General features: G+C 35.2%; 1 protein-coding gene across 11 annotated transcripts in view; it reads right to left on the reverse strand.

Moving 5' to 3' along the window:
* Positions 1 to 274: 274 nt before the first annotated feature.
* LOC135717494 (apoptosis-resistant E3 ubiquitin protein ligase 1) overlaps positions 275 to 12,265 on the reverse strand; it is a 75,792-nt gene continuing 63,801 nt past the window's right edge. For 10 of the 11 annotated variants that reach the window (XM_065239599.1, XM_065239597.1, XM_065239607.1 and 7 more), the window contains one exon: positions 275 to 1,767. In XM_065239599.1, the coding sequence (XP_065095671.1) occupies positions 1,665 to 1,767 (103 nt within the window). In that variant the 3' untranslated portion in view covers positions 275 to 1,664. The remainder of the gene's footprint in view (positions 1,768 to 12,265) is intronic. The other variant, XR_010520319.1, reaches the window with a different exon arrangement.

Here is a 12,265-nt window from a genome sequence, read left to right on the forward strand (position 1 = left end):
GCCGACATTACATCCATTTCCCCTATTATGATCAAAATTATTATTTATTTTCATTTCATTATCCTTTTTTCTCGAGTAAATTAAGTAAAGTAAATTAAAAATCGAAAGGATGCATCACCATTCCCAAAAATCAGGAAGTATTACGGATACCACTCCTCGATTAATTGTTGCAAAAATCAGCGTTGCATACGCTTATCTATGGAATCTATAGTATCTATATACTATATTTGCAAGGAGATGTGATATTTCAATCTGAATTAAAAACTCACACAAATCGACTCGAACTTTGGTCTACTGACGGAGGAATTACTATTTGGATGCTTATCGGGTAAATGTCATTGACTGATTATTGAAGAATTTTTCGCTTATGGTTGCTTTGATTTGCTGCACTAACCAAATTTGAATCGAATGCCGCCTGCTTAATTCTTCATGTTTGCACTGAATCGTTCTTTGAGCGCTTGCTTAAATGGGTTCCGTTGGTTTGTCAATCTGTTGAAAGTAACTTTAAGAGATTGGTTACAATTAAATTGTGTTTGCCTAGCCGCTAATTGTTATCTATTTTATCGTATAGAGCACAGTAAGAGGGGAAGCTTCGACAAAGAATGAATACAACAAAATTTTGACTGCAGGTATGCGGTAACTACTATTTGTTTTCATTCTGAAGTATCACAGAACCATGAGTTTGTTGTCTGCATCAGATTCTATTTTGTTTTTTTCTGCTATTCGCCAGATTGATTTTTTTTAAACATACAGCTATTTCACATGGAATGATGTAGTTCATACTAACTAGTTTTGGTTGGGTGGAAATTTAAATAAAGAAAATGCTGATACGTTTCGGGTGAGTTTGATCTAATGAGAGTGTTTGAACGCTTAATCATCTAGAAATCACATAACTTCATTTGTTATCCCTTATATCCGTTTATCGCGTTTTCGATCTTATTGATATCAAATGTTTTTGAATTTGTAAATTCCTACTAGTTTTAAGGCGCGCCGTCCAAACTTAAATAAGATTTCATTATAAGGTAAGCGTCTCCTCCTCACTAATGTCCGCTCTGAATGTTTACCTATCTCGAAACTATTTCTAAAAATGCTAAATAATGAGAATAGGGTAGGCGAAATGCAGTGGCCATCCATTTCTTCGTCACTGATTTGGCACAAATGCTAGAAATTCATTTCCGATAACTTAACCTTCACGCTTGTCTTGATTCGTATCCTTTTGGCACCTTTTAAGAGAAGTTTGCCATTCTCACCCATACATTTACGTAATGTTGAAGAGAGTCGCTGCCCAGACGAAGAAAGCGCACTGTTTATATTGGTTTTGCAATTTTTTGGATATATTTTTTAACTGGAAAGCGATTCAACTGGCTACGGGTGTCGCAATGGGTTCGTATAATTCAATAAACTGATTTCCTATTTCAAGACGACTAAAGCTTCAAGTTTTTCGATATAGATTTGCCACCTTTTCTATTTAATATATTTAGGTTTTGCTATTTAGGAAAAAAAATAAAAATAGTAAAATTCACAGAATTGACGTACTTTCTCTTGGTCAGCTAGAACTACTCTAGTACTACATATATCAAGGTTTTGTTTTGTGCTTTGTGTTGTTTGTTGAGATTTCCCAGGCTTTCGTGCGATTGCTCGATCCACGCGTCTTTCGTTCTGAATTAAACCATACCGAAGCCTTCGGTTCCTTCGCTGATGGCAAACATCAGGGCCCGTTCGAACTGCTCGTAGCTCTCGTAGTCTGGCAGGCAGAGTTGGTTGAAACTGAAATAGACAAAAAAAAAAATATGTCATTTTATTAGAGATGCAGTGTATAAAATACATAGAGAACTATGGGAAACCCCCCGATTGGGTTGAGAATTGTTTTTTTTTTGTTAAATTGAAGAGATCGAGTAGGCTCTGGCCACGAGTGGACTTGTTTGTTTTTTTTTCACTGTTATATTTGTTTCGCTCGTTTCAGCTAAAATTGCTGTGAAATTAAATAGCTTTAATTTGTGACAACTAAATTTTTAACGGTGTGTTTTTCGCTGCGGTTCACTCGACAGCAACTATTGTTACTGTGCTTGTTCATTGTTTACAGCTCGTTTGCTTTTGTTGTTGCCGTGGGAAGCAAACAACTGGAGATTTACGTTGAAGTAAAGTTGACGATCAGATTGCGACATTTTGTGTAGTCCGGATGACGCATTGTTCTAAGAAAAATTTAATAACAGAAGATTTTTAGCGATGGGCCCAATCTTTTTGATCCATAGGCTTACATAAGAGCCAATTCCCCTTCCCCCTTATTTTCTGAATTTTTGATTGTATGCATCAATATTGCAAATACAGTGTGATTGCCTCTCACTCCAAAGGGCCTGGGTTTAATCCCAGTCGGCATCGTCGGGATTTTCAAAAGCATAATTTTTTCTTCATTTGTTCTTCCAATTTTTTTGAACGCATCCAGTTAAACTGTTAAAGTTTAAAATCATCCAGTTTTTGACGTAGGATTACGTCTTTCGGCAACATATTGGGAATGCAATTTCAAAAAACCAAATCGACCGCGTTACAAAACCTATAACTCTGTTAATAGATAATGGATTTTAATTCTAAACAAGCCAATCGATTAGAAATTTTTCTTCGAATCTGCTATAATGAACACTTTATCAATTTTCATTAGGTCACTATGGAATATTACACAAATGTCCAACTGTTTCACAGTTGTGTTTCCCTAGCACAACCGCTAAATATTGATAGGGTAGAGAACTACTTCGGCCTAATCGCCCATTTTGAGCCTATCGAGCAGAAAACTTCAAATAAATCCATGATTTTAGAGTTAACAAGTCAATTATGCGTTTGGTACGATACTTTAGTTAATAAGCTACGAAACGAAGTCAATGAGAACGCGTGATATGAAGATTTGCACCCATTATTCTCAAAAACAAAAGAAGCGCTCGGACCGATTCCATTTTTATCTTCATCCGATAGGTCGAAGTGAATTCATTGGCGTTTCAATTGCGTTTCAATGCGTTAGACCGAGTTCAGAATCCGTAGGCCGAGTTTGGCGTCAAGAAGCTGTGTTAGACTTTTGACAATATCTCAACGATTAGTTTCTCTTTATCAAATATTACGGTACGTACGGAAAGGTAAATAAATTTGGAAGTCATCAATAATAATAATAACATTCGGTTTGGTGCTAAACTGCGCTAGATTATGAGAGACTAAGTGCGGGTTGTGCTTAATAGGCTGGAAATGGGGTAGTTAACCCTACTGAGCACGTAATCCTACGTCAAATCTACGGTCGTGTCTTGGATACAACCTCTTACTTTTTGAGATTTTTTTTTTCCAGTTTCATCCAGTTTTTTATTAATAATAGGAAAATATTGTGAAGTATGACTGCCAGTACAGACTGATTAAAATGCTTACATACGGGTATTGGAATTGAAATCTGGAAATGCGATATTTATCAACATAATTTTATGTCAAAGTTAACCTTACTGGTATTGAATTATTCTAACAAAACAGTATGTTTCAGAACAATGGAATCATCTCAAATCTTGCAGTCAATATAAATGATGTATCACTGTTGTTTTTCAAACAATATTATATGAAATTATTGGGGCTTCTTAAATATACCTTCGTCATATTCTCTTGTAAATTCATTTAATTAAATTGAATCAAGATTTTAGCTGGGTTCTTATGTAGGGTTGCTACTTTTATGACTAAATAGTATTCCGTAAGTTCTTCAGGTTTTTCCAGAAATTTTACAGAAATTGTCCAGAAATTGTCCATGCTTATAAGAAAGCTGTTTTCTAATTGCGTTAAAAATGTGTTGTTTGTAGTAAAACAACAATTTTGTTTCTAGAAACGATGTAAGACATGACAATCAGTATTAATAGATTAATTTTACAATAAAACCCATTCAAAGTTAAAGTTCAACATTTACTTAAGCTAGTTAAGTCGAACATCTCATAAAGAAAATCAAAACCTTTAAGCTTCTTATTCCAAGTGCAAGATCGTGAAAGTTTACTTTTGTGCCAGAATATAAAAAAATAGTGCAAAACATTTGATAAATTTCAAGTTCACAATCTTAAACACATTTCAAAGTTCGGCTCTACAAATCGACAGTGAGCATGCATAAGGGCGAATACGCGATGATCGATTCTCTTCATCGATTTTCTCTTTGCATTGCTACAGCTAAGCGAAACAATTTTCTAGAATTTGTTCAATGCAGAGTAGTAACAGGTTGTATTGGCTATCAAAAGCAACAGCAACCGCACCGAGAAACGTTAAATCTAACGAGTTATTAACAAAAGAGAAAATCGACGAAGAGAATCGATCATCGCGTATAGGCCCTTATGCATGCTCACTGTCGAAATATTTCTGCTAGTTTTGGATCTTTAAAACTTCTCATTTTCTCTTATGTCAGGGCTGGTAGCGATCAATGCTGTCAAAAATAGTGATTTTAGTGACCATGTTGAAGAAATAAGTGACCAAATAGTTACTTATAGTTGTAAAAAAGTGACTAAAAAGTGACCTAAGAGAAGAATTTTCTACTACTAATTTTAGTCGTTCTGATTAGACTTATTCAATTAGATTCTCATAAACACTTAAATATGTACGATAGGAACCTTTAAAGCGAAATATTCAATAGAAAGTTTATGACTGAACCTCCAAGCTTCTACTACCTGGGAAAACATGAAAAACCGGACATTCGCAGGGAATTTTATTTTTCCTGAAAATACCTGGAAGTATCAGGGAATCTTATCATTACTCAGGAAATTTAATAATTGTTTTACTAAGAATGCATTTTAAAATAAAAACATTTAATATTTCTAGTTATTTTCATTCACTTATTGAACTTTATAGATCCAGAATGGATTAATCTTCAGTAACAAATACATTTTTAAATTCATAGACTTCAAATGATTTTTTTTTTGGTTCTAGAATATGCATATTTTCTACAAATTTTATAAATTCTGAACTGAAAAGTTACAATGCTTCAAGAAGTTTTTAAGAGTCTGCAGTCAAATTCCTTGCAAAGTTTTAAGACTCATGGAATTTTATTATAATTTCTAAGGACATTTCACGGGAGTTTTGGAAAAAAAATCCATTAGAAAACATCACCTGCAATCTGATTGCATGGTACTTCGAGGAATTTTAGACTTCATGTGAAGCCTAAGCCTAAGATAGTAAACTCCCAGCGAATTTTCATAAGAAATCTCCGTTGAATATGGAATAGACTATTTTGAGGTCTTCATAACAACATGAAAGTTCCCAAAATATTCCTAAAGTTAATTAAACTGCCTTGAAGTTCTTTTGTAGTTTGAGAATCTAACCTGATGCTCGCAATACTTCTCACCATTTTTTAACTCCTCTAAACTTTCTCGGATTTCCTAAAATTTCCACAATTTTCCCGACGATCATGAATCTGCAATCTTGTTAACAATTCACTGAATTTGTCGAAACTTTTTTTTTAATTTATGTAAATTCCCTGCTCTGGAATATCTCTGCTCTGAGGATATCTTTTCTTTCTTGAAGTTTTGTTGTTGTTTAGAGCTTTATTAGCGAGATCAATATCTTTCTCGAAGTTCTCGAAACTTCTCTAAAGTGTTTGCAGTTCTTATGAAGCTTATTGTACTACCATGCATTTACTTGAACTGTTCTAAAAATGTTTAAGGTTGTGTAAACTTGAACTCAATAATTTTCGTAACATCTCTAAAGGTCTCTGACAATCTGGGAACTTCTTGAAATTTCCCGCTAATTTAGTGAAACTAAAGGAACTGAACTCCCCTTAAATTCACTTTGTTTTTGGAGCTTTACTAAACTTATTTGAGATACTCCCGAAATGTCCATAAAAGTTCCTGAAGTTCTCGGATTTTTCCTTAAGTTCCATAGACTTTTATGAAGTTCTCGAAATGTTTCTGAAGATCTCTGTACTTCTGTGAAGTTTTCGAAGTTATTCTGAAATTACAGGAGCTTCTTTAGGCTTCCGCAGTGAAATAATTTATAATTCTAGGATTTTCACTGAAGTTATCAAGATTTGTCCGAAGTTCAAATTATCAAAACTAATTTATAACTTCTTCAATAGTATAAAGTTTCCTGAAGTTTTTAAAACTGCCCAAAATATTTCTCAATTTCCTTAAAATTCTCTATACTGCCCTGCCTTGGTATTTTTTAGAAGAACCCACCATTTTACTGGAATTGATTTAATTGCCTTTAAGTTCTACAAGTTTATAAACGCTCACGGAACTTTGCCGTAAATCACTAATTTTCCCTGGAAGAAGTTTTCTATGCTTACCTTAATTTCTCTAAATTGATCAAATGCTAAGTGTAAAATTTAATTTTTAGTAACTTGATAATGCTTTCCAAGTTATTTTCGTTTGTAACTGTAGTTACTGTAGTTTATGTATGTCGTCTGTATAATCTGTACTTTTTTTACAACACATCATTGGGACTATTTCTAGTCTGTTGATGCAACCATAACAAATAAACAAAAATAAACAAATGTTCCGGTAAATTTTCTGATACATATATTTATAATTCCCTGAGGCTTCTACAGTTTTCGGATCAATCATAGAATTCTCGGAATATCCCATAATTCTAAGGAACTCCTTGTAAGTCGTTGAAAATTTCCTCAAGTTGATGTGATTTTTCTGATGTTATCCGATCGTCCTCGATGTACTCGGAACTTCACTGAATATAATGAAACAATCTAAAATTATAAAAATTTCTTAGAAGTTCTCTGGAATTTCTTGAAAATATCGGTGCTTGCTAAAAGTTTTCGCCTTTTTTTATTTAATGGCACTTCGTTGATGTTCTCTAATTAACTTAGCTAAATTTTCGATTTTTTGGATCTTGAAATTTCCACGATATAACACCCTTGAAATACTCTCACATTTTCCGGATGTTCATATAATTTTTAATGCGTTCCAGAAATTTTCTCTGAGCGAACCAAAGTTTCCGGAAATTCTGGTTTCTGCAATTTCCTTGAATTTGTTTTTTGAACTGCCCTTTAATTCTCTGATCTGCCTTGATGTTCTCGAAGCTTCCTTAAAACTCTCAACTCTAATGAAGATCTCGGTTATGCTTTAAAATAAATGGAATTCTCGTAAACATCTTCAAACATCCCTGGAATTCTCTGAATTTCTGTGAAGTTCCTGAAATATTTCTGAAGTTTTCATAAATTTTCTGAAAGTCTCTGTACTGAATCTTTCGGAACATCTTATGGGTTTTATTTCAGCACCTCAAGGAACTATCCTGAATTTGTCTAAATTCACGCTTATAGATCTTTAAACCAATTCAATAGTCTGAGCTAAGGTTGCGGGGACTTCCCCTTAAGATTTCTGGAATCCCCCAAAGATCTCTAGATCTAGCTTTTCTGAGATCGATAGAACTTCATTAAAGTTTCCACAATTTTGTTAGTACGAAACGTCAAGACATTAAACATGTTGTGATCTTAGGCTTACTAAAATGAAGTAAGTGTTCAACTTTAACATTTATTTTTTTTTCCTTTATTATAGAGATTTTTAGCCATCTTCAACATTTAATGGATTTGATAGTAAAGCTGTTTCTTTAAGACATGACTTAAAAACGTTTGCGCCAAAAACATTTTTTTAACGCATTTCATAAATAGCATTCTTATTATAAACCTGGAAATTATCCGCCTTAAAAACTCAGGGAATTTTATTTAGCCAAATGATTGGACACCCTGTAGATAGAGAAGAACAATTAAAGGTAAAAAAAAATCCTTTCCCGTCGTCAAGTTTTAATTGCTCAAAACTAGAACAAAAATGTGGGCCTATCCAGAAGAATGATCAATCTTGAAATAAATTCACGTTCAAAAAAGTTTAATAAGTGACTTATTACAAGAAAAAGTGACTTAAGGCCTTAAAAAAAAAGACTTTTTATTGACTGGTTTGAAAAAAGTGACCAAGTCACTAAAAAGTAACTCGCTACCAGCCCTGTTATGTTGAAAAATATAAATATTTTTTTTTGTCAGGGAGTTTTATTAAGGAAAAAACTCCTTGAATGTTGAAGATTTTTCAAAATTCATGATCATACAATTTTTTCAGCATAAAATCTAGAAAAATCTAAGCATCAGAATTTTAATTTTGTCCCATATCTTGAATTTTGATTTTGATTTTGATCCAGAAGAGCATGTAGAAATTTCTTTCTCTTCGATGAAATTTATGCCCGAAATTCAGCTACCGTGCCAGCTCCTATTTGACGCGGTTCCTAATGGTGACGCACTTGTCTATTTTTATTCGTATTTCGATTTTGGCGATATATTTTGAAGATAAATTTAAAAAAATCGTCACTCAAAAACGAAGAAAATTACATAGCTGATTTTTTATATGTTGTGTATAAAAGCCTAAAAACGTGTTACGCCCATAGTCTACAAACCATGAAAACCATAAAAAACAAATACAATATTAGTTCTTCAATACAAAACTCCAATTTTTTAAAACTTTTTTTTTTTTCTTAAAAATATTTTTAATATCCTTCATTATTTTTTTTTTAAAAAATAGAAAAAAATCGATTTTTGGACCACCCTAACATGGAAATCGTCACCCTAATGAGAAAAATAAAAAAAACACGGGTCTAAAATTTTTAAATAAGGAACAAAACTACCAATTATTATGAAATTCTGAGAAGCACTATATCGTTTTGCTATGGAATGGCTGTATATATAAAAATGAATTCTTGTCTGTTTGTCTGACCCTCATAGACTCGGAAACTACTGAGCCAATCGGCGTGAAAATTTGTATGCAGGGGTTTTTGGGGCCGGGAAAGGTTCTTATGAGGGTTCAAAACCCCTCTGGAAGGGGGGGAGTGCTCCAATACAAATGAAACAAAAAAACAATTATCATGCTTTTTTGAATCGGCGCAAAACTTAAGCTAATATTGAATTCCGAGCTAGGCCGGGACCACTCAGCTAGTTTAATATAAAAATAAAATTCCATTTTAATATGTCTCATAATACTCTTGAAAATCTTCTGAAGAACACTTTCTTAATTTACTTTTCATATTATAAATTATTTTTGCAGCGTATTATTTAGCAAATTCCCGAAAAATACTGTTAGGTTTAGATCACTTTGAAGTTAAATAATTTGAATTCAAATTGGAATCCATCTCCAATGCACCTTTCGGCGTCAGAAACGCAGTGCGCTTATTAAAATGAAAAGCACTCTGACAGTAGTCATTCTCTCGCTATTGTGTAGGTCAGTTAGGTGTAGCCTCAGTTGTTCCACTATCACGCTATCAGTTTTCTTCTTCCAAAGTTGCCTCACGAATCACCATCAGACAAAGCAGGAAAAAGTTGTTCGACAGTGAAATTATTGGGAATATTTTTTTTTTGAGAGGGAAATAAATCGTTTTGACGTAGGACTACGTCTTTGATTTCAATGTGGGGGTACACTTTGTGAAAACCGAAAATGGAACATTTAACAAATTAAGAAAGATTTTGAACGTTAATAACTCAGCTGCCCTTCGTCCAATTTCAATAATTTTATCACCAATTGATCAGAAATATGGCTACGCATTGATAACAATGCTGATTTTCAACAAGAAACTATTGCAAAACTAGTAAATGTTCAGCATTATCCAAAAGCGTCGAATTAACTAACAAATCCACCAATTACCTACATGCATATACTGCTTCCCCAGCGCAGTCGTCAGAGAGTAGTAAGTAGACGAAACAAGTGGAAGTGGCATTCGCCTTCGATCCTCGGGCGCGTGCGAATAGGGAAGATGGAATTGCGTAATATTTTGCACACTCATCGCCATATTCAGAACCAAACGCAAATTCTTCGAGATAACTACCATGCATCGTCTGGCTCGCCGTGGCGGTGTCTGACGTATCTCCGGTCTGATTTACGAGGTGTGCTGAAGGTGTACCTCAAAAATGAGATCCGTCATGCTGTCACCTTCACTAAACACGCCAAGCGTAAGCGGCCATGGGTGCCATCTACGTTTTGAAGTGACAGAGACGCACTCTGTTTGGTTTCGGAGGTTAATTCATCACCAACTTTGGCAACAAAACGGTTCTTTTCAGGGCCACCAAGCTTATTACAGTAAAGAGTAGGAATAGAATTCATATGCCTGTTTGTCCAGATTCAGAACCAACGACCACACAAAATGGTCATGCAATCAAACTGGAAGCATGGGTACACATTATTTTGATCAACCTTGATTAACTTTGAATCGCCACGGCCGGATATTTTCGATGGAAGAAGCAACAATCTAGCATCCAATTCGACGTCAGGAAACATTTGTGAAGCCGAATTATTTACGAAAGAGAGTGTCGATGAAAAGAATCGATCAATGTAGATAGTACCTATTGAAAAGTGACGCGAGATTTGTTTTCCGTACTGAGGACCAATTCTACCGACGCCAGGGAGGCAGCTTCCACACCTGGACTCTACCAATCGACCCATCAACGAAACCGGGGACCAACGGCTTTACTTCCCAAAGGAAGGCGTGATCAGAGATGTTATGCCTTAGAACATGCCGGAGGCGCCGACTGAGATTGGACCCAAGCCTGCTGGGGTGAGAGGTAATCACGCTAACCACGGGCGCCAATATCTTTCAAGGTGATATCACGGCGAATGAGATCGACCCAAATTTGAGTTAAGTTATCTCAGAAATAAGAAATAAAGTGCAGGAACTCAGCGATGAGTAAATTTGCCTCATGTTTTCCCAGGTTTTTCCAGGGAAAAATTTCTGAATTTGAGAAAAGTAAAAATTGGATTCACTCAGTCCGAGACTGAATAAAATTTTCGTCAATTTCCTCATTTTCTGGCAGATTTTTAAGCTTTTCCACAGGAAACCATGAGACAAATTTACTCATCGCTAAGTTCCTGCACTATTGGCGACTATGAGTGAACTAAACTCAAATTGGGGTCGTTCTCATTCGCCGTGTACGCAAAAGGAAAAGAGCCAGCGTCGCTACTTGATAGCAAACTACTCATAATGGGAGGAGTCTTTGTAGCTTTTATACCACTAAGTTGCACATCATTCTGCTTTAACCTGAAAAGACATAAAAGAGCGCTGCTGTATGGCATTAGCTCACCGATCCCACCAAGGTGGTCATTCTCTAAAACAGGCCTGATAGGACTAGGTACTTTAAATAATAATTAAAATCTCAAATGTACTAAAGTTGAAAAGACGCATCTGTGTCACTTAAAAATTCATACATGTAAACACAAGAAATAAAGATCATTTAAAGAAAAAAAAAAGGTATTAGCTCATTTTCGCTTCGGACGGCGTGGTGAACAGCAATAGCAGCAGTAGGAAGGTGGTGGCTAGTCCACTCTTCTATAACCCAACAAGCAACAATTGACTGGTCGTGGCAAAGGAGTTGCCAAGCGTCATCACAAAGTTCTTCGAGATAACCGCCATCGGTCGTCTGGCTCGCCGTGGTGGTGCCAAACGTTTTTCCGGTCTGATCTACGAGGTGTGCTGAAGGTGTTCCTGGAAAATAAGATCCAAGATGCTGTCACCTACACTAAACACCCCAAGCGTAAGTGGCCATGGATGTCCTCTTCAATAAAACGGCCCTTTTCAGGGCCATCAAGCTTACATCAGTAAAGAGTTGGAATAGAATTTATCTGTGCTTGTTTGTCCATATTTAGAACCACAAGCCCCCAACGACCACACAAAATGCTCTCCAGAGTTGTAATCTTGTAACCAACCTTGGAAGCAGGGGTGCAAGTGATTTTGATTGATTCTCTTGAAAAAATTTACTACAAATTTGGTACGCCTACAATTCAAAAACGGAAAGAGTTGAGATAATAGATAATTGATCAATTAAAAGAACTAAATGCTCTTCACATTTATTCTGTCCACTACCGGTCCTACGTCAAGCTTCCGTTCGTGCCCCTAGGTACAGACCCTTCTACTTTTTTTTTTTCGGTACAGTAACCGCGCCGTATCTGTTAAGTGAAAACCCGAAATTTACGCTCGTGTTTCATCCTCGTATAAATCAAAGACTCCTGAAAAAAATCACCTGGAGTTCTCTTGAAATTTGTTTGGAATTGCTATAGGATATTCTTTTCAGTTCTGCTCAGAATTCTTGAATTATTTCAGAGTTCTCTTTGAATTTCTCCTAAGAATTCACTTGCAGCTCTCTTCAAATTTGTTTAAGATTTCTCCTCCAAGTTTACTTGCCATTACGTGATATTGGAGCAAAATATCATACTTGATATTGATTTTACAAGCTCCTTTGATATTGCGAAACTATTCACAACGAGGTAAAGTTGAAGCTGAGAGTTGAATCGACGCAAAA

Source organism: Ochlerotatus camptorhynchus, unplaced genomic scaffold, assembly GCF_037179485.1.
Source record: "Ochlerotatus camptorhynchus isolate MF236.1 unplaced genomic scaffold, CSIRO-AGI_Acam_v1.1 ptg000057l, whole genome shotgun sequence".
NCBI lineage: Eukaryota > Metazoa > Arthropoda > Insecta > Diptera > Culicidae > Ochlerotatus > Ochlerotatus camptorhynchus.